Source organism: Podarcis melisellensis (assembly GCF_964234715.1).
Source record: "Podarcis melisellensis genome assembly, chromosome: 10".
Classification (NCBI taxonomy): Eukaryota; Metazoa; Chordata; class Lepidosauria; order Squamata; family Lacertidae; genus Podarcis; species Podarcis melisellensis.
Window position 1 is genome coordinate 4,076,720 of NC_138542.1, and position 23,677 is coordinate 4,100,396.

Here is a 23,677-nt window from a genome sequence, read left to right on the forward strand (position 1 = left end):
TACCAAGAGATGGTGCTGGTCAAAAGGGTATGATAACAAAAAAAACCCAACCACCATGGAGCTGTAGACTTTTTAAAACAAATATTTATTTTACTCTAGCAAATGGTAACCTGTGGTTTACATATATTAATAGAGTGTCAAGAAATAGCAGCGTCTTCCTCATAGCTTGAGGGCTGAGATGCTTGAGAGCCTATTTTGCCTCCAATCCGTAGTGTTGTTCTAGCAACTGTGGCAATGGACCCTAACTCTTGACACCTAAAGGGTCAAAAACACCACCAAGCATCATTAGTGTTTTACTTTCTGAGCGGCTGTCAGTCAGCAAGCAGAAACCTGGTCGATAAATAAATTACATAGTGTTACAAGCAATAGTGTGGAATGAAATGCCAATTAAATTACTATTTTAAACTCTCTGTGGCTTTTCAGGGCCTGAAATATTTAAAACCCTAGGGCTGTTGTGAGTTGTTTCTTCTGTACTCTAGGTTTCTGGTTTTTGTTTTTTTTTAAAAAGAAAATTCAATAATATTCAAGTCTGATGGACTTACTGCAGATCCTGCTTGGTTTGTCTCTTTGCTCTTCCTGCCTTTATGCTAACAGAGATATCTCGAACTTTTAACAAACCCAGAGGCAGCACTTTCCATCTGAACGACCTGGCCTTTTGACCTCTGCTTACGAAGGAAGCCAAATAAATACTATATAACAATTGTTTGCTAGACTGAATCAGGAAAACAAGTTCAGCTGTAGTTGTCTAGAAGTAGGCCTAGCCTTTTCGTTATTTAATCCTAAACTCCTCTGGGTGTGGATGACTTCAAGCGATACTCCATTCAGAGCACCTCCACACTCAGAAATAAAACTTACGGTGAGCCTTTTCTGTGGTGGCGCCCTCACTGCTCCATGTTTGTCCCAAGTATGTTTGTATAGCCAAGGCCCTGGTTTTGTTTAGGAAGTGGCTTTGCTTTTGTTGTTCTTAGTAAATGTTTCTAACTTTTTCTTAAGTGAGGGCCTTTATGGCTGATTAAAATATTATATGTTGCCCCGATTCTTATAGACAGACTACTTGTGTGTGTGTGTGCATGCACCTTTCAGCCTGTCAAGAACTGCTCTTTCAGGCGAGTGTCCCTTAGACTTCTCCTGTACCTTCAGCTCTCCTCCTTCACTATAGTAATGATCTGATCATGAAATGAATGTGCAGAAAGTGTTTGTTTGTTTGTTTGTTGCCTCTTTTCTGCTAAGTGCCTTTAGCAGTGGAGCTGGTGCCCTGAGCTCCTTCGCTTTTGCTTTCCCTCAGGGCACACAGGACTTAAGTAGGTCCAGGGAAGCTGGGGCGGTGGTGAGAAAGCTGCCCCAATCGTTATTTGAGGCTGTTGCCTCTGTGCTCCCTGATCTGGGGTAGGATGACAAATTTCTGCTCTCACTGAAGCTTCTTTCTTCCCAAGTCCCTGTTTGGAAATTAATAAGGTGGCATTCATCCTTCCAAATATTGATTTGGAAGAGAAAGGCTGTCCCTGAATCAGGATCCTTCCCTTTGAACCCTCTTATTAAGTTTTCCAATAGCCCTCTCTTGCAGGCAGTCCTGTCTCATTATTTGAGAATTATGCTTTTAGGCAAAGCATCTCCATAGTGTAGCATATAGGAGATATATACTTTGTTTTCTAACACATTGATGTGCAGATATTGATGCTGCACAATATGCTTGACTGGTGTTCTCAACACCAGGGATGTTCTTCTCTGTTTGACATATGGCTGTCTGCATAATTTACTTCCGTTGGCAGATGTAAGAGCCAGCCCTGCTGTGTTCAGTCTCCCTACGCTGCCCAAGAAAAGTTACAGCATTCTTTAGCTACCCAAAATTGCCTATCCTCTCTTACCTGGTTTACTGTGCCTCTCTGCCTCCTGTTTCATAACCCTTTTCCTTCTACTCTGTTTATTGCCACCTCCGACCCTGAGATTAAGAGTCTCATGCTTTACCAAATGAAATATCCAGTTACACATTTGTATACAATTTTTCCCAATGCACACAATTGTTCAAAACAAATTTCCTCAAATATAATGCTTGGCAGGGGGTTGGACTCGATGGCCCTTGTGGTCTCTTCCAACTCTATGATTCTATGATTCTAATGCAGTTTTGTGCACACTTTACCTAAGTATGTGCACTTCAGTATGCATTACTTGGCTGGAGAGCTACATTGCAAAATCCAGTGAAGTGTGAATTTCAAAGGCTATCTGTGTTTTAGTTCTTGTGTTGTTTCAGAAAGTGCAGACTGGGACGGTTTGCCTGTAAATGTGGCCGGAACTTACTTTCTTCACCATCTCTGCTCTGAACTTGGAGTATACCAAAGAAACGATGCTTGCAAGTTGCATCCACTTGGTAATGGAGAAGAAGTGATTTGTCAACACCCATCATTTGACTTTGTCCTAGGTCAAATCCACATGCACACAGAATCCTCTTGCTCCATTGACTTGCAGCCAGGCTGGGTTTAACTTCCCTCGTTCAAAAATTAATGAATAAGTCTTGTCCTGAAGACAGACTGACGCATAGAGCAGGGACTCCTGCCTTGACTGCTGTCTTCTGTTTTTCACACCCCCCCTACACCCCCCCTTAGCCACAGGCTCAGATCACACCAGGGAGCACACTGCTACGTTTTGTTGCAGGGCCCCAGTTGTTTTAAATAATAGCTAACCCTGCCCTGTGGCAAACTGCTAACTAGCTCTGTGAAGGCCATAAATCCTGTGGGGCATAAGCTACACAGCCTGCCTTATATTTAAATAACAATATCCAGGCCCACCAGTGCCGGATTAATAGTGAGTGTGCAGATTTGTATGCGCATGGCCTCATTATTTTGTGCTTTATCTCTAGGTGGCCATTTTTAAAGGCTTTCCTTAATGTTCATCTGTCTCAACAGGAGACAGACTCAAACCTACTGTTTTTGTTATTTGTTTTTGTCCTTCTAAAAAAATCTACTGCAGGCTGCATCATTCTAGAGTGTGATGTAGAAATTATAGAACCGAGTTGTGTTAGGATTTATTTTTGGGGGTGGGTGTCTCATACAGTCCTATAATGAGTGCATTATTTAGACTCCTGCTTCACGTTTATGTCATCCTCAATTGCTGTACCCACTGTACTGCATGTTATGTGATAACTTAGGGCAGTGATAGCCTGAACATTCAGGAACATACTATTGAATTCCTAATATAGCTTTATCACCCTTTTTGTGGCTGCCTTATGCAGCTGGCAAAGAGTGGGGAGTGATCCCACATGGTCCTCTTATTTCTACTTGTGACTTTATTATTCCTTTCTGTGAAAGGTGCAATATCCTGAACGGCTTGGGGCAGATTTTTAAAATACCTGTGGCTTGCCTGATTTACTTCCAGGGGGCCATGTCATGTCCACTGTCTACCTTGTTGCTCCTTTTTGTTTACCATTTAGCTTAACTTCACCCCCCTCCCTACCCACCCCCCTCCACACACACCCTGAACAGCTATTGTCGGCTGAGAGCTTCCAGCATCCCATTTGCTCTTATTCATTAAGGCTTAATTGGGAACAGTCAACCACATCTCCTGGCAAGGGCTACATCCCCTAATTGACACAAGTGATTTATTAGAAAAGAGAATTCCCTTCAGAAAGCCCCTGCGCTGGAAAGCAGCCGTGACTGATAGAGCAGTGCTGTTTGCGCAGATGTTAATCGTTTACTAATAGTAAGAGTGATGGCCGTATTGCTCCTTGTTTTTTGTTTTTACTGCAGCACAACGTCTGTGTCTTCGCATGTGGGAAAGCAAATCAGAGAGCTAACAATGTGCCAAACATGAGCTGGCACCTATCATTTTAGAAGCGCCACTATCAAGACCTGATCCCAGCAACCTGGCTCATCAAATTGTCCACTTAGTATCTCACATGTCAGGGAGAAGCACATCAGGCCACATCAGGAACTCTAACATCCCTGGATATTTTGAGGGTTTTTGAAAATAGTATCTATAGCTTAAAAGGCACTTTGGGGCAATTTAAACCTGAATATATTGTAGGCTTTTCCTTTATCCTTTAAAAACCCCTTTCTCTCTCATCATTGAAGCCTGAAATGAGTTCTTTGCATCCTATCATCACCACGGAGGGATGAAATGGGCAGTGGCAACATGACTCATTTTAGCTTAAAAATGTTAGAAAGAGAACTTCCATGTCAGATGACCATCAGAAGAACTAGTATGTATCTTTAAGAGTTGGTGCCTGAGTTTACTTTTCGTCATCTCCCCTCCTCATCGCCTTTTCCTTTTGAGTCATTTTGTTTAGACTGTAAACCTGCAAGCAGGATTTTTTTATTGGTTGTCCATGAGCTGTTCTGTGAGAGTTTTCTGCTGAAGAACAAGGTGTCAACACTTTAAATAAATAAGAAGGTCCCTGCAGGCTCAGACCATGGATGAGTGTAGACCAACAACCTGTTTGCAAAAGTCACCTGTCAGATGTTTCCAGAAGTTCCAGAATTGGCTCATGAAATCTTAAACTAGTTATGCAATCAGAAATTCCAGCAGCTTAAAAGAACGAGAGAGTATTTATTTGTTTATTAAATTTATATACCACCCATTCAACAAAGTTCTCTTGACAATTTAAATAAAATAAAAAATACAATTTACAGTAAAACCCTTCAAGCAAAACAAAAAAACAACAACCCCAGAAAGCAGAAATCTCAGCAGCTAAAAACGGCATAAAGCACCAAGTTCTCATTGAGTGCAAACCCTGAAACATCCATAGATTGTAAATGAAAGGTCTTGGAGAATAGGAAGAGCTTCAGCAAATGGCCATAAAGAAGGTGCCAGGTGAGCCTCTCTCAGCAGTGCATTATAGGGACACCACCACTGAAAAGACCCTCTCACTTCATTTGGTAGAGAAACCTGGAGTGCAATTGAAGGGCTGATGTTTTCCTTGGTCAGTGTGCCAGATCTCATAGTTTCCTTCGCTATAGTAGAACAGCTGGAGTATCAATTATTATGTGTTTATACTGGAAACATAACCTGCACCAATGAGATCCCTCCTATCTTTCAAACTACTTGCTAAAGCTTCAGGTAGCATTATAGTGAGGTTCCTTTTTCCCGGCTGAAATTTCAGCTTGTATTTTCCCATAATGCATTTGGGATGCCAGCATGAATCAATGTCACCCCCCTCAAAGAGAAGCAGATGAACTGGTACTGAGTGAATGATTGACACTGGCCACTTGCAAAGCTAGTCTTTACAGTATCATTCACTGAGAAATGAGCATCTTCCGCGCCCATCAAACATGTCACCGAGTGGCGTATACGGTCATTCCACTTACAGTGAAGCTTGATTTCTAATCAGTGGTTGGTAAATCGGCTGTTACCGGTGAAATTATAAATGATATCAAGGTATGAAGGAGCAGGTGTTTACATCCTTAGCTGTATTTGAATTGCAATGCACGATGACAAAACCGACCATCGTGTCCTAATCCCATTATTCAAATCTATGCAAGTTTTTTTTATTCTAACCTACCATGAATATGTATCTTTGCCCAAGAACTGTCTCTTCTTCTCCTGAGCAAAAAACAAAATAAAAAAACCCCTTAATTTTCAGTCTTAAGGATAACACCACTTGTATCCTACAAAGATTTAAGGGGTTTATAAATTATAATACAAAGAATCCTTCCTTGAAGGCAATCCTGTATTAGTTTGGTCCCAGAAGCATTCCCTTTGAAGGCTGTGTTTATGCCATGCTAAAAATCAACATTCAACCCTGAAGCTAGTGATTCATCATTTTAATAGAATACATCTTCCCTTTGAGAGCACTCTCATTTATATCAAAAAAACTTGAGTGGAAGTGGCAAGAAGCAGTACACTGTAATTGTTTCTCTGGTAAATTAATTTAACTGAAATTGTGTTTCATTGTGGTGCTTTCAGTGAAAGGGGTTTTAGAAGAAATGGGCTCTTTCATTCTCTTTCTTACCTGCACTGGAACGGAGGGTCCATGGACCCTTTGCTCAGTCCTAGGCTATGGTCCCAAACCTTTTAACTGCCTGCTAGCAATGACACAGTAGCAGCCCCCTTTGTACTCTCTTGTCCATCATCTTTGTAGACTGCCAGTATTTTAAACTCTGCTGCAAGAGCATTGCTCTTAGCTCGTGCTAAATGCGTTTCGGACAAGGGCCACACGCCATTATGACTGCATGGCTCTTAAACTCTAGGCAAGTCCTAGCTTCGTCAGCTTTGGCAAGGTTAAGTGGCACATAATCCAATTAAGACAGAATAGCAAGAATCTCCGCCCATATGTATCAAAAGAACAAGGACATAGAAGAACAGATGCCGGCCATAGTAACAGAAGCTCCAGTCTTGAGCCCTGGGTCACGGTGAGCGTTTGGGAGCATTTTCACACACAAGGTTTACATAACCACTGAGCCTTTCTCGTGCTACATATGTCATGAATTCTAGCTAAAATAGGTTCTACGTCAGCATTACAAACTGAAACAAATTTGCCTGCTGCATACAAAGCAAATACTGCAAGAAAACGCAGAACTAGTTCTTGGTAGCTACCTGCCAGATCTGCAATTTCAGTTCCCTGGAAATTGGCCAATCTAGACATCAAGACCCATTGATAAGGCAAGATGGGTGGAATGAGTCTGGAAGAGACAAAAAGGCAGCTTAACTCCTGTAGATGTTTACTCAGAAGTAAATACTGCTGAATTCAATGACAGTCAGCAGGTAATTTGTGTAGCATTGAAGCATTAATTTACTTCTGAGATCTCTAACATATTCATTCCATTCTCTTCAGTTAGTTCTTTGGCTTTAAACCTTTCTTGCTGTACTGCTATATCTCATTATATCCTCTACTGTCATAAATAAATCTGCAGACAAGGTATCAGTCACATCTCTAGCCAATACACTAGTCTTGATTTTATGCATTTCTTTTACTGATGTTATTCAAGGCCACTCAGGCAGTAATTCTGTATCCACATGAAGTCCTCCCAATTCAGTAGTGAATATTAAGTAACCTGCAGTTTAAATGCAGAAATATTTTTTGCCCATGCAGCTATGAAAGGTCAGTTCTGCTATTATGCCTTCCACTTGCCCCTCTGTTATTGAGAGTTGTAATCCTGGAGTTTCTGCTAATTTTTTCCCATGTAAAAAGGCATTTCGTTTTATGGGGACTGTTTTAATCTGAGTAGTGTCAGTTTTCGTTATTCTTTTTAAAATGCGTCTCTTTCAGCAAGTTATGCTTGCTATCTATTGTTAACTTTTCATGGACTCTTACAAAATACTTTACAGAGCTGTCCTTTCAGCTGGAGAGCTGAACTATTCCTTTCATGCTTCGGCTCCGAGTGTGTACCCTGATAACTTGCTAGGATTGTCTTCAGCTTTAAAGTATTTCTCCCTTTTGCCATTTTACACACTCCCAACATCTTGCTTTATATCCGAGTTTTAACAGAATCAATACTTTGTGTTATTTTTGCGATCTCCCGTTTTATTAAAGTAGAAACTGACAAGTAGTCATTCAGAAGTTAATTAGGGCCTGCATCTCATCTGATAGCATCACTTTTATCCCACTTCATTGTCACCAGAACCCAAAGCATTGAATATTTTGATTTCTTTTTGTTTATAATGGGGGAAAATTATGCAGGGGAGATCATAAAAGATATAACAAATCCTATCTATGACTTAATGTTTGTTAAATGTTTACATATTTTGTTGGAAGCCCCTCAGAATGCCTGGGGCACTCCAGTCAGATGAATGGGGTATAATGCCATTATAATGCCAAATTAAAGTTAAATTTTCAGAGGTGCCTTTCAGTATTCTCTAGGCACCTTATAGAAAGCAATGTAGGTCATGCAAAATCAGGTGCCTCTGAAAGTTCTGAGTTTTCTTCATTCAGCACTATTACTCTGACTTTCCCCTTAAGATTTCATTACACTTCAGTTTGTGAAAGTTTACCTCTAGTGTAAATTCAAAAGAAACAGGGTTATTTTAAATCTGTATCTTGTTCCAGAATGAGTGGAATTCTGATAAGTGATCTTTGATAGTATTTACACGTGTGATGAATTTGCCCTGTTGTCTAAGTAGTTTGGACTCCACTCCATAAGATAATTAAAAGCACAGTGAGATCAGTTAAAATCTCAGCTTCTTATCATTTCCTCTGCTTCTGTAATTTAGGGCTGAGTGTGAAACCTTAAAGAGTTAGAACAGCACCATCCACTTACTAGAAGGAGGTTTGCAGGTTTGCAGGAACAAAATACCCAAAGTGGGGGAACCTCCCAAATAGCCTACTGGCCATGAAATAGTGGGAGGGGGGATAGAAAACCTAGTTGAGGGGGATGTAATGGTGAATCACAAAATAAGGTGCAGTGAGCTGGCTGAATAAAAGTACTCCACAGAGCAACAACTTGGTACGAATGCGAGTTGTTAGTCCAAGACTAATGAAGTGGCTTCGCATATCCCTTTAACAAATTAATCCAAATATATTTCTTAATGCCTCTGTAATGATTTATGTGTATAGAAATACTACTGTCAGGAGATGTGTATTGTTACAAAAGTTGGGTGCCATCCCCACTCTGCAAGATTCCAGGGGGTTCTAGGCATTCACCCAAGATCTGTGCTCCTTTGGAGAATTGAGACACAGCAGAGACTGTTGTAGCTTTAAGAAATATGACTTATTCACCTATTTACACCTTCAGTCTGCAAGGAGGGAGTCCAGATCTTAAAGCTCGATCTCTTCAAGAGAGGGGCTTGTCTCCCACAGCAGTGCAGCCCTGCAGTCCTACAGGCAGCCTGCCCAAGATGGACCCCAGTTTTTTCTTTCCCCTTCTTCTTCCCAGCACACCTTGCTCTATTCCTGTCACTTCTAACCCAGGCTCTCAGATGGGCCCCTGACCCCTTTTGTCATGTTACTACCTCTATTCCAGGTGAGGCCCTGGCTTAGAAAGGAATCTTAGCCTGTACTTTTCCACTGACCTCCAATCAAAATCCTTCCATTAATTAATTTTGGGGGGGGTATCTATCATCTATCTATCTATCTATCTATCTATCATCATCATCTATCATCTATCTATCTATCATCTATCTATCTATCTATCTATCTATCTATCTATCTATCTATCATCTATCTATCATCTATCTATCTATCTATCTATCTATCTATCTATCATCTATCTATCTATCTATCATCTATCTATCTATCTATCTATCTATCTATCTATCTATCTATCATCTATCTATCATCTATCTATCTATCTATCTATCTATCTATCTATCTATCTATCTATATCTATCTATCTATCTATCTATATCTATCTATCATCTATCATCTATCTATCTATCTATCTATCTATCATCTATCTAATCTATCATATCTCTCTCTCTCTCTCTCTCTCATATCTATCTATCATCTATCATCTATCTCTATCATCTTGCAATAAGAATGAGAAAGGGAGGGGGAGGGGTTATTTGGCTTTGTCCTCTAACGTTTGTTATACATTTTTTAAATTTTAAATAACTGTTTTTAAAGGTTTATTTAAATCAGATTGTACAAATGCCTCCCTGTATTTTCAGTGCAGATGGTTTCAAAGAAAGAAGGAAAACCAGGGCTTCATGCTTACATAGAGCTCTTTAGCCCAGGCTCATCTGTTCAATTTTGGCACAGCCCTTGCCTCCAGCGCAGACTATTTGGCCCCTGGTGAGGAGTTAGCCTGCCCATTTGCTTACAAAATCAGAACTCTTCCTGTAGGTTAGCCTTTAAGATGTGCACTGACATCCTTCTGGTTAACTGAACGGAGGGTCATAGTTCTTTAAGATAATGCCCCAAAATGCGAACTGAAAAGAAATGGATGCTATCTGCTACCCAAGGCAGGGACAAATTGGTCAGGAGATTTATTTCAGAAAAGAGAGAGAGATTTTGCTGACTGTCAGTGGTAGCTAACAATGTAATTCAATAAGCGAAGGCCAAGTTTGAATAGATGGAAAATTAATCTTCGGGCCCTGTCTCCTGTGGGATTTTCCTATGCCATTATTGATTGCATTTCAGCTCCTACCTCAGGAGAGAAATTGGTTGGAGATAGGTTTTAATTGTATTCAGAGCTGCCTTGGATTACTTTCATTTACAATATATGAGCTTCATTGTTTTGGGTGTGTTGCTTTTTAAAAAAATGAAAAGGTTTGTGGAGATATGGAAAATGTAGCAAATACAGTTTAGGTTTTTGGTAAGAATAATAATTTTAGAGCCATTATTGTGTGACGGGTATATTATTGTAAGCATTCTCATGAGGTTTCCTGAAGTCAAAATAATTATTACACCATTTGAGCAATATCTTTACTGTGTGATTTTAGTGATTTTTATTAATCACATGGTAAAGGTAGAGGCTTATTTCATTTATTGGATGAGAAATTACTTTATCAAACAACATCACACCAGTGTGTACTTCATACAGTTGAGTTGTGCTTATTGTTTTCTGTTACCATTTTTATTGGTTTTATTGTTGCACAAAATAATTTGTTTGAGAAGTGGATGCAGCAAACTCCAATATATCTCACAAATATATACCATATCCTAGCTATAGTTTTAATACACTTAAATATACCTTATTTATATATACCATATCCCAGCTATAGTTTTAATACACTTAAATATACCTTATTTACAGGTGAAGGAAAGCAACAGGAAAACTATAGGAACTGAAGAAGTACCGGGAAATACTTTTCACTGCCTGTGTTCCAGAGCAGTGTGTGTGTGTGTGTGTGTGTGTGTGTGTGTGTGTGTGTGTGTGCAGTTGCTGATGTGCTGAAGTATCATTAGTTCAGACCTTCCAAGTGTCCCTATTTTCCAGGGACAGTCCCGGATTTACAGAAGCCATTCTGATTTGATCCTGGAATGTCCCTCTTTTCCTTAGGATGTCCCTATTTCATACGATAAATGTTGGAGGATATGTCAGTGTATAGTGCTTTCCTTCACCATAGTTGACAGTGACAAAACCCACTCTCATGCGCAGTTGGGTAGCATTGTGCCACTCTAGAAGCATACGCTAAAATGATATTGGAGATGTCAGCTGTCTGAAACATTTGTCAAAAGCACAACCCAGGTTTGCATGCCAATGAAAATCTTTCTGATATTCTGCATCCTATCAGAATATCAAATTTGTTTACATGCCGCACATTTCAGACAGTGCGATCTGGGTAGGAAGGTAAAGCCCAGCCACAGAAAGAAAGGTCCCATGAATTGTTTTGTGTGTCTGATGAAAGAACAGGGGTGGATACAATGGAGATGTGGATTTATTATGACAGTGGGTTGTTTAACATAGTATTAAGTATATACATTCAATGTGTGAAATGGCCCTAAAGCAGGGGTGGGGGTCCTGTGGCCCTCCAGCTGTTTTTGGACTACAAATCCCATCATGTGGCTGGGGCTGATGGGCATCAGAGTCTAACAAATATCTAAATGGATCATAAGTTCCCCATATCTGCTCTAAAATGTGGTCAAGATTAAGCAACCACATATGACAGGCCACATGCTAAAAATGTTCCTTAGCTGCTATTTTATAAAAGACAAAGAAGGGCATGTTACGGTTGGTAAATGGCTGTTTTCCTTCTGGATGCTACACAAAGGGAACTATAAGTTGGTAGTTTTAAGTATTGCTCTTTGCATAGTTTAATGGGAGCTTAGGTAGTGTTACTGTTGGTATTTATTTTGGGGAAACAAATGAGTGTGCAAGGATATTTATCAAAGGGATACATGTGTGACACATCATCTCACTTCAACAGTGGGAGTGTCTCTCACAAAATCCTCTCCGGCAAACTTGCAGGAAAACTCTGTGAGCTTCAGCCCATCTCATGTGCCTTTCTAGCAAAACATGAATTGTTGGTTTGACTGCACTTTCAATATCCTATAGGATGCACCATTGCAGCAGCAGAAGGCTTTGCCTCAACCTACACATTTATTTTAATGTCTGAAAAGAAGGCATCACAGACCCTCAAAGTGTCTCTATTTTCCAGGGACGTCCCTGACTGAGCCGTCCAAGTTTTTTTATTTAATCTCAGAATGTCCCACTTTTCCTTAGGATGTCCCTATTTTCATTGGAGAAATGTTGGAGGGTATGGAGTTATCCGGCCCCCAAGCCATCTGAAGGCAATCTTGTGTAGGGAATTATGCTTTTATATATGTTGGAAGCTGCCTAGAGTGGCTGGGGCAACTCAGTAAGATGTGTGGGGTATAAATAGTAAAATTATCACTATGGAATGGGAGGTCCGTATGTTCATCAGAGAAATGTTGGAGGGTATGGCATCATCTATCCTGAACACAGTTCGGTGACTAAGGTGGTGGAGTCCTGAGATTGTAGAAAGCCTGTACCACTTCTCAGACACCTTTTTCAGGTGTGTGTGTGGGGGGAGATACAATTCTTTAATGCTCTTCCACACAGGCAGTCTCACTCATTCAGTCTGCATCACTTCTCCCCATCCTGCCAGTTCTCAATTTGTAGCAGCATTGTGAGCAGAGAACAGTGATGGGTTGTTCTTCAGCCTTGTTGGTTTCTTTCTGTAGTATATGTGCAGAACAAATATGCACAGTTCTACGCATGCAACAGAATGAAGTCAGCTGGTTTGGCGTAGGGTTGCATAATTTATTTATTTATGTGCCCCACTCTTTGGCCTCCGAAAAAGGCTCATGGGATGTTACTTACATGAAATCAAAACAAGGCGCTCCCTACCCACAGGCTTACATTCAGATAAATAAATAAACAAATACACAACACACAAGGAAAGAGGGACTAGGAGGGAAGAGGAAAGTAAAACTCAAAACTCAGGCACAAATTTCTAGACAGTTGTCCCTATTATTGACCAACCGGCATAGCTCAGAGGCAGGATGTTCCTGATGGAGCTGGACCGCCAGCAAAGCAGATCCAATGAGCCCTGTTTCCTGTCTCTCCCACTGAGGCAACCTGATAAAATGGCTGCCTCTCTGCTCTCTCAGTGCTGGAATAGACTATACCACTTTGCAGGTTCAGCTGGTGGATCACATTTTGAACGCTTAAATTTAAAAAGGGCATGCTCATAGAAATCTAGTATAGGTGGCTACCTTTCAACTTGCAAGGATCTTTTTATGCAGGAAAACATTCAAAAATTGTATCCCTCACCGAAGTGACACATTGAGCGGGGTTAGAGTAGCTGAGCCTCATAGTCCCTTCCAACCCTACAGTTCCACGAGTCTATGCTCCTAAGTGATGCTAATGAGATGCTTGTGGAGGCTCGCCCTTGGACCCCTCCACGTATTTGTGTGAATAATGTTTGCCGTATGCTTTAATATTTCCCTCCTTTTTTTCTGGAAAAGTCTGGAAGAAACGAGAGTGAAACTGGTAGTCAGAGAATCAAACCGGTGTTTGAGGAAGACCCCATCTTTGGACGGCAAACATCCTACCAGAATGCAGCAGTCCACATACCTACGGATATCTATGAAGGCTGTAAGTAGTGCATCAATTTCCAAAGTTCTGTGCTCCTCGTTCATGAAGGGTATATAGCCCTAATTTGTTTATGACTTGTTTATGAGTCTTTATTTGGGCTCTCCTCTCCCCTCGCCTCATGAGCTAACTCCATCTCACGTGTCAGGGATGAAGCCAGTGTGATGTGGCTTTTAATTTGATTAGCAGTGGTCCTCCTCAGGGATTCAACATCCACACACTGTGCAAGAGCAGCAGTAGTGACTATGGGGTAGGAAGCAGATGTAGATAGAGGTAGAGAGGTAGATGTAGATTGCAGGTAGAGCTGGTATGCAATGTTTATTCCTGGAGAGTTTGAAAGAGTATTTTTCACAAAATGGCAGCAGTGGAAATAATGGCCCTGTGGCACAGAAGAATTGCTGGTCTAATGTTAAAATGCTTCTTCTAAAGTATGTGAAAGAAGCTGCCCTGTGTATCTGAAGGTACATGGAATCTACACCTCTCTGAAGAGCAGGAGTGTGCTTTCCTGGATTCAGACACCTACCTTTCCCACCTTGCAGACCTGCTTTATGTTCACCCATTGTGCTACAGTTTCAGTGAGGTTTCCATGCATGAACTGAAACACATGGGCACGATCCACACTTCCTTTATTTTAGGCTTCTGGCAGATTGGACATTATGTGGACATAGGCAGGTGTCATATGGAGTGCTGGTCATGTGTTCCAGGAAGCTTTGCACGACGCACAAGCCTACATTCCCCATTGTGGGAGTGGAAGAAGGTGAGATTTAGCTTTGCTGTAATGAAGAGGGCAAAATTAGAAGGGGTAGTGGCCATTCCAGATTTAAATTTCCATTTGGTAGAGCATAAAACTCTTAATCTCAGAGCTGTGAGTTCAAGCCCCACGTTGGGAAAAAGATTCTTTCCAAGCTTCTGCTAACTAGGTGGTCCAAGGTAAAGCTTGCACCACTGTACGAAACAACATATGGCCTCTTCCTGCAGCATTTTAAAAGCATGTTTACACTTACAGATAGGTAGCCGTGTTGGTCTGCCATAGTCAAAACAAAAAAAAATCCTTCCAGTAGCACCTTAAAGACCAACTAAGTTAGTTCTTGGTATGAGCTTTCGTGTGCATGCACACTTCTTCAGATACACTGAAACAGAAGTTATATAGAAGGGTCTGGAAACTTCTGTTTCAGTGTATCTGAAGAAGTGTGCATGCACACGAAAGCTCATACCAAGAACTAACTTAGTTGGTCTTTAAGGTGCTACTGGAAGGAATTTTTTTTGTCATGTTTACACTGTTAGTGAACAAAATAAAAGAGAGTAGCAGCATTCCCTGGGCCACCTCATAAGTAGTGCTGTTGTACCTTCATAATTCTTAAAAGTATATATTTAATTTATGTTTTTCTTTGCTTTTTTATTTTATTTTCTTGAATCATCCTAAAAAATCCACCAGGGAAGAGGATGAATGGTAATCCAACCCCATGTGGGAAAAGGGACAGAATGCAGTTGGACAAATGTGCCCATCCCTACTTATAGGGATGGAACATGGAAATTTTGGGATAAATTTAGGAAAACTTTCTTTGCAGCCTAGTCAACTGTAGCTTCAGTTCATTCTGATCTGAGTTAAATAAAGAAGGGCAGATACGATATTTTAATCAATGAGTCCTGTGGTCTAACACTATATAAAGATTGGGTGATAAAAGAGCCACAATAAATAGGCTTTCATCATGCTCAGCAGCACATTGGAGAAATAAATCCACCACTACTTACAAATTAGACTTTTTTAATTAGGAATGATCCAATAAGATTATACAATTTGAATGTATCTTAATTAATAACCTGAAGAAAGCATTGCTGATGCATATACGGTAAATAAAAACAGGTCAGCTTATTTATTTATTTACTTAGATAATTTAAATCCCACACCTCCAACATAAGATTTATGTTCCCATGATGGCTAACAAGATGAATAAGGAACAAAAGTAAACTTTTAAATAATAATAAAAAGTTCAGACTAATACAGTAAATTAAAACAAGCATTATCAGTTGCCGCCAATTTAAATAGCTGGCAAAATTGAACTGAGCCAAGGAATGAGTACGTTAAGGTAAAGGTAGAGGGACCCCTGACCATTAGGTCCAGTCGGGCCGACTCTGGGGTTGTGGCGCTAATCTCACTTTATTGGCCGAGGGAGCTGGCGTACAGCTTCTGGGTCATGTGGCCTGCAGGACGAAGCTGCTTGAGTACGTTAGCAGTTATTAAAAGCTCATCATATTAGCAGTTTTCAAATGTGGAAAAGTGGGCATTAAATTTACAATGAAATATCTCCAGGGGGAAATGGAGCACTTTTTTTTTTTAAGATAGAATGATGTCTTTATTGCATGAAAATATAAAAAAATGCTTAAAATATTTATGTTGGAATTGTGGGGGAATCAAAGAAGGCGATTTTGTCCATTGCTGTTGGACCTGTGAGAAAGTTAAAAACTATTGGAAGAAAATGTTAAGAAAGCTGCTGCTGTCACCCCGGAAGAAAGACCTTTAGAAAATCCTCAATGCATTGGTGTCCAAAGGAAGACAAATAATGTTCTGCATGATAGAGCCAAAATCGTACTTGTGAAGTACTGAAAATACTTTGAAACACGCATATTAAGAGGATAAGACATAATGTTATGGAATAGAACTGTGCAGATTACAATAACATAGAAGCAGCACACAATGAAAATCTTTCCGAAGAGGGGTGTGGTTATGTATATAGTACTGTATTAAAATGCACAACAATATATTTTTGTAGAAATTCCAACCCCATTGTTATACAGATGGACAACTCCTCTTGCTCTGCCATTTTTCTATATTTTTGCTTGTTTATGTTAGGTGTTATATATCTATTTACTGGCATTCTTCTTCTCCAAAAAGCAAACCAACATTTTTAAAAGGCCTACTGACCCACTAAATAATTACTCTACCCATTTAGATATGTGTGAATGGGGCAAGTGGCACAGCTGCCCTAGTTACCCAAAATGACTGTTGCGGATGCAAGCTAACAATTATGCAAATAAAAAACATAAGGAATAAACATGATGCTCTGCTTCACATAAAAATGATGTCAGAAGTAGGAAAACAAGGAACCTCGCTCCATCCCACCCCTGAAATTTAGCACTGCTCATTTTAATTCTGCAATCTTCCAGCTCCACTGAAATCATATCACTGAATCAGAGACCCTAGTTTGACCTGAATTTATTTAAAATTCACGTCCGTTGCTTTGTGTCTGCACCTGTAAGTGACAAATGAGTGGAGATGGAAATGTCGACAGGATTGAGCAGAGGAAAAGTTGTCTGCAGCTTGTGGTTTCTTGTGCAGCATGTCAAAATGACACGGATTTGGAGGATTACTCTGGGATTCTGACTTTAATAATGTAAAAGTGCACTGTAATTGAAGGAGTATGGTGGAAACAGCATCTTATTTCAGATAGTTCTCATTTCAGCTAAACTGTTATGAGAAATCCTGTATTCTGGAGGGCTAATTTATGCATTTTTGCTGGTGCCCCTTTGAAACATGACTCACCGGCAAAATCTGATTTTAAAATGTAGTATTGCCTTTCTATGATTGGGGTATACTTTTTATGTAATGGGCATATAACGTTATTATATGAAAAATAAGCGCATTCCCATACCACACTCATTTACCACAAGCCTGGATGACATTACCCTCCCAGACACAATTTGGACAAGGACATCACCATAGCTGAGGCATGGAACATGCTTTCCATGTGTGAGATTCCAAGCTCTGTCACCACTTACTGGATTTAAAATATTGTGGTCAGGAAGAAGCCTCTGGTTGAGACTGGGCAGATCTACTGCCAATGTAGGTGAGCCCAGTTCTACACGGCAGCTTTTGACATTCCAGATGAAGGACCCAATCCCAGGGTCAGCTGTGTGGTGTGGGGATGCTTCCAATTTATGCAGTCAGCTGATGTGGACAAGGTGGTGGTGGCGGCTATATGCCCAACCACAGGTGATCTTGACCCATGTCCCTTTTGGCTTATTATTAAATCTAGCAGAGGAGGGTTGACTGGTTGGTTCTAAAGCATAGTTAACACTTCATTCTATGGGTTTGGTCCCTGCTGCCTTGAAAGAGCAAGAAAAAAAGAAAAACATTGCCCATTAGAGCTTTAGGTTTGAACCTAGTAATTAAGTCAAAGGGAACCTTGTTCACAATAGTACATCAAAAGCCTGGTCAAAAAGCACATTTGGTACATTTTCAAGAACTATTCCCGTGAATGCAATAAGAAAGATTTACTTCAAGAAGAATCTCTTCTATTAAAGAAAGATGTTTGTGAATGAATTCAGTGCTATATTGGTCTAGAACTATATCAAGTGTCAAGAGGATATTAAAGTTTCCTAGCTTTTTATAAATATTTTAAAGGAGTAATAAAACTGCATGCATCATTTTTTGTTCTTTTTTGTGAAACTATTTAGTTCTGCTCATGGAGGATATAAAAAGTTATGGACCTGGGTTTTTGTTCATACAAAAAACGGCTTCTTACATAGATACCTCTGTGTACTTAAACCTCCTACCGTTCACTTTACTTCAGAGGTTTTCCCATATAAAACCAATAAATTTTGCTGCTGCTACTTCCTTCGTTGTTAATCTCCAATGCCTGTTGTATTAGTTATTTGAACTGGACTAAAAATCAAGCCTGTGTTTGGGAACTCTATGCTACAGAAGCTTAAAATTCTGTGTTCAGGAAGTCCAGATTCTGCACCAACCCATCTAATGAAGGATGAACGTTAATGTCCTTGTGTTTGCTTATTGCAGCTAAAACCAACAAGGAGACTCTTGTCTCCTCACCTTGAAATGCCTCTCATGTCAGAGTGTTTTAATTTAGAGGCATATTATAATGTCTGTAAAACCGGAATCCTGTAATTATAAAAAAATTATACATCAAATAGGAGTATCCCGAGGGGCTTCCATATAATTACTGTGAGTTAATGACCAAGCAATTGAAAAAGTGGCCTTCAAAATGAACTGGCTGCTTCACCATGCTTAAATACCAAATATGTTTGCAAAGGAAAATAAGCCATGATGCAGACCTTTCTAGTCTGGTTATATCCTAATATTTTTTGCTTTCATTCTTGTCTGTTTTTCTGTCTGTTTCATTATACTATAATCATTTGGGCAGGGACTGTGTTGTTTTCTTAATTTTTGTACAACACCTAGAAAAATTAAGACATTGCATAAATAATTAACCATTGTTTCTAATGATAATAAGTATCACACATTACATATGCAATGTAAATTATTAAAATTAATCATTGGTTTAAAGGGAAGACTTTGATTTTGGTTACCCTCTTCTAATATCATATTTGTGGAGTGTTCTCCCCAGGAAAGCAGTCCTGTTGCCGCCATGTTCAGCTTTTAGGCTCCAGACTTAGAGTTTCCTGTTTGTCCAGGATTTTGGTTGCTATCTTGGGTCATACAGTGTTATGAATTCTGGACTGTGGTGTTCATCTTTTAGTGAGCTGTGGGTAGGAGTCATCCTTTTTATTATTATTTGGGAATGAGCACTTTTTGGAATTTTGTTGTGTTGAGTTGTATCGAATTAAGCTGTCTTGTCCCTGCGGCCACAGTATTCCCCATTTTCTCCTCTCCCCCTGTACCTCAGTGCCCCCAGTGCATGTTATTGGGCAAATTGCTTTGCAAAAATGTGTTTATTATGCAAAAGTGCATGTTCATATTAAGGGAAATTCACACTAAAATGCTGCAGAGTTTTCATGAGGACACTGAAATAAACCAACAAACTGTGGGAAACGTGGGGAACTGAATTTACATTTGGAATAATGAAAAACCGAAATTGATCAATTGTAACATTTATTCAAAATGGCTGGAATGAGTTTTACCACACCTGTAACACCACTGAAAATGAACTTGTAGCTGATATTATTATGCATTGTATAGTACTGGGAAGAACAGAGGTTGGAGGAACAAGACATGTTTTAATAATTTTAATCAATTATCCAGGGACTGGCTAGATGATGAGGAGTGGAGGGAGGTACCAGCTGGGGAACCCCAGGGGAAGCCCCAAAGGAGGAAGGCTCAGAGCCTGGGGATTGGTGGTGGGACACTGAGGAGAGGTCCGAGGGAGAAGGGGTGGGGGAGGAATGGTTGGATGCTGAAGAAGCAACAGGCTTTAGTGAGAGAGGAGAGCCTGTGACAGAGGGCAGCTCAGACTCAGAGGATGAAACAGAGGATGGGGATAGAGCTGCAGAAGAATCCCAGGAGTCTGCCCCTCTTACTGCAACAAACTCGCCTCCCCACTTGACTCCAAGGACATGCAGGGCAATGCGAAGGGCGGAACAGAGACTACAGGTGCCCAAACATAGTTTGAGGTTGCTTGAGAAACATCTGGCAGAGAAGGAGATCTAAAAGAAGTAGAAGGTGAGGACTACTAGTCCTGGCAACTGCTCTATAGGACCAAGTTCTGTTGGGAGGCATTACTGAACTGTATGCTCTTTTCTTGAAAAGAGAATTAACTACACTGCCAAACTCTGTGTCTTGTGTGCTGACCTGCATCTTAACCAGCTCTGACAAAAGTATTTAAATGTGGCCGTGGTGCCAGCCTCTGAAGATGATGCTGGACAGATGTGAAGCCCAAAGCTTAAACTGAAGTTTATGTGTTGCCCTGTTTTGGCAAGTCCACAATTAAGAGTAACTTCAGTTTGCTCTTGTTAACCTAAGACAGAAGTGATTTTTACCAATCTTCTCACAGCCATGCTGGAGATGGCAAGGGAGAGGGAGATTGTGAGACCTGCTGTGGCTCGTCTTTCTAATCCTTAAACTTCAGTTTAGTGTTACAGCTGAACTATCCTATTGTTTAAACTGGTTCAAAATTAGTGAAACTGGTTTAAGCAAACATAATCTTAAGTTAAGTAATATTATTTGATGTCATTAAGAAGTAAACCTGAAATGTTTGGACCCTTGTATTATTCTCTCACATCTGCAGCAGATTTTAACTGACCTGAGCATTGATGCTGGCAAATTAGATTGAGCTGGGGGTGAGTGAAAATCACTCAGAACATTATGAATGCCTCTTTTTTTATTATTACAACATGGCTGCCTGCACTAAGAGTAATTAGTGCCTAATTTCCCATGAGTAGCTGCTCTGCAATCTAGCAGGGAGCCCTATGGGGAACTGTCACTTGTGAGCAATCTACATTTGTCACCCTTGCTTTAAAGCCAGAAAAAAAAAACTGCCTGTATCCCTGATATGACACATTCCCCTCCTTCACATTTAAAGGATATGGTCTAATAGTTAATCCCTTGAGGCATCCTACTGACAGTTGAACAACAGACAATAACTGATCACAGACCAAAAATGTGATCAGAATTAAAGGGACAGATCCACTTGTGCATGTTAAGTATATTCAGTATCCTTTTGGGGCCATCTCTCTGCCCCTCTGCCTCCCCTTCTCCCTCCCAGCTGGAAATTAGTGATGTGCTGAATATTTTATTTTGGCAATAAAAGAGGACTATTTTTGTGGAGAGAGGGTCAGTGACATAGCTGTCTCTCCCCCCAAGAATGCCCCTGGGAATAGCACTGCATTATGATATAGAATCATTCCCACCTTTTCTTCTTCCAAGAACATCAGGGCAGTCTCCAAATATGACTCACAGGTTGTCTCCCATCTAGGGAACTCCTTAGTCTCCCCAGTGGACTGGCATCATGTGACTTTTCCCGTATGTCTGCAACTCACTCTTACTAGGACATTGTGGTTGTGTGCATCATAGAACAGGGATAATCTAGCCATGGTGATTTTTGCATTGGTAACCTCAAAACTTGATTATTTTAGTGTGCTCCCTGAAGGGCTACCCTGAGGCCTGGTCCCACAGTTGCAACTGGTGCAAAATAATGCAGATTGCTGGTTAGCAGACTTGTTCACAGCTTAGAGACTATTGCAATTAAGTGGTATATAAATCATTGAAATAAAGTAAACCCTGGTATAATGTTCCGTTAATAGTAAAAGAAGCATACAGAAAACCCCCACTCACGTGCAGAACTCATGAAAAGGCAAGTGTAATGAAAAGGAAAACATGATATAGAGACCTTGTTTCTCTCAGCTGGTGGTAGATGTGCTTGGCCAGCTCCCTGTGATGGGTATAAAAAGTGACAGACCATCCAGAGTTTGAAAGAAAGAAGATAATGAAATACCAAATTAGAATAGCCTCCGAAACAGGCCTGACAGAAGCAAATGGACAAGAAGTTGCATAGACCTCAGCAGGACCTGGGTACGGTGGCAGAAAGTGGATAATGTACGAAGGCAATTTATTTTCTAGTTATTCTGCTGTATGCCTTTTGTTTCTAAAGAGGTGGTTCAAGAATGCCAGGCCAAATTTTTTTTAGGAGCCAGCAATATTTTCAAGGAAGCAGATATGTCATCCTTTCCTCTGCTTTGAGGCCTGACATTTGATGCTCAGTGACAGCTGAACACCTGGATTCTTCAACTTCTGCCCAATACTTGAATGTAGGTGGTCTCCATTAGTATCTGCAGCTCTCTTTATCCATGACATCTTAAAACAACATTTTAAAACAAAAACTAAAAATAGCTTAAAATAACTTAAAATAAAAAACCAATTTCTCTCTGAATTTATTATTTTCTGAAACTTTATTTCCATCTGGCTGTATTTTATAGAATGTTAGTGTTCATACCAGAAAGAAGCAGATTTTGCTCTCTCTCTTCCATTTCTTTTAAAAATAAATCTTATATACATCAGTAACTCTGTAAAATCTGATGCAAAGCATACCAATTATATCACACATTTCAGCTTTCCACTGTTGAAAACAGGGAAGTGCTTGGAATAACCCATTCTACTCTCAACTAAGACTGACCTATTAGACCAGCTTGCCTTCCCCATAATTATATACTATAGCAAGCTTTGTGTGTCCTTCTAATGCTATATTTGTTTAATCTGCAATAGCCTTATCCATGCTAATTTAAGCACCAGGAGGGTTATTCTTGCTTTGAGTTGGCAAAGAGGGGTAAATTATAATGATGATGAACTCATTTATCAGGGACGGGTACCAGAAAATAGTGACAGTTGAGAGCTTGTGGTTATTATTGCAATTATTATATTACATTTATATACTGCTTAATGCCTATATGGCTTCTAAGCAAGTAATGTGATAACATGGATATCAAATGGTTGCTTATAGTTTATTTCTTTATTTCTTTTTTATTTCAACTAAACATACTCAGTTAATTCCTGTTAATACAGTATGGTATATTATGTTAGCTGGTAAAGAATATAAATCCTACAATACTGGTATAAAGCAGCATACTTTTGTGAGCTAGAGTAATAAGAAGATGAAATAAGCTCCTGTTGACAACTTACATCTGAGAGAAAATTGCATCCTGAAAAGTTTATTAGCTTCAATATGGACGTAATAGTTTGGACAGCAAGTAAACGAGAAATTTCATTGCAGAAACTAGCTCATTATTTAAAAACAAAGTAGTGTTAGAAGCATCAGCTGTTGGTTTATTATGTCCAAGGTTCATTTCATTTAACTTGAAATTTGTGTCCATAAATCCCTTAGAAATTGTGCCCTATAAATGCTTCTCTTGTTGTGAAAGTGCCAGAGTGGAAAGTGGGTGCTGTGCCTAATCTAGTTCAAGTGTCTTCTTTTAAAACAAACAAACACCATAGCATATACAAATGTGGGAATCTTCAATCAACGCTTAAAATTACAGTGGTGCCCCGCAAGACGAATGCCTCGCAAGACGAAAAACCCGCTAGACGAAAGGGTTTTCCGTTTTTTGAGCTGCTTCGCAAGACGAATTTCCCTATGGGCTTGCATCGCAAGACGAAAACGTCTTGCAAGTTTGTTTCCTTTTTCTTAACACCATTAATACAGTTGCAACTTGACTTTGAGGTGCAACTCATAGAACGCAGTGTACATAGTAGCCTTTTTTGAGGTTTTTAAAGACTGGTGATTTTTGAAGCTTTTCCAAAACTTCTTTTGCAGCCATTTGGTAAGTTAAGCTTTTACTGTAAAACTTTTTTTGGGGGGGGGTTGGATTTTGGGTTGGGGTGTTTGGAATTCAAGGACTTGGTGTTGGGGAGGGGTTTGCAAGAATCTGGAAGCTTGTTTTTCCCCCCCTGCATTTTTATGATTTTCTGTGACCATTGGGCCACTCTGCTGTTTTTTTTAAAAAAATCTGGATTTGAATTTCTGTGTGCTGGGTGGCTGGGGGAACAGTTGGGGAGGGGTTTGCAA

General features: G+C 40.0%; 1 protein-coding gene and 1 long non-coding RNA gene across 6 annotated transcripts in view; one reads left to right on the forward strand and one right to left on the reverse strand.

The window, feature by feature from the left end:
- CACNA2D1 (calcium voltage-gated channel auxiliary subunit alpha2delta 1) overlaps positions 1-23,677 on the forward strand; it is a 369,792-nt gene that overhangs the window by 197,437 nt on the left and 148,678 nt on the right. For all 5 annotated transcript variants that reach the window (XM_081927647.1, XM_081927649.1, XM_081927651.1 and 2 more), the window contains exon 6: positions 13,301-13,430. In XM_081927647.1, the coding sequence (XP_081783773.1) occupies positions 13,301-13,430 (130 nt within the window). The remainder of the gene's footprint in view (positions 1-13,300; positions 13,431-23,677) is intronic.
- On the reverse strand, positions 108-6,575 carry LOC309379609. The gene is made up of 4 exons (XR_014172555.1): positions 6,526-6,575; positions 5,492-5,532; positions 4,443-4,518; positions 108-255 (listed from the first exon to the last, which is right to left on the reverse strand). It is a non-coding gene; the product is annotated as an uncharacterized lncRNA (long non-coding RNA).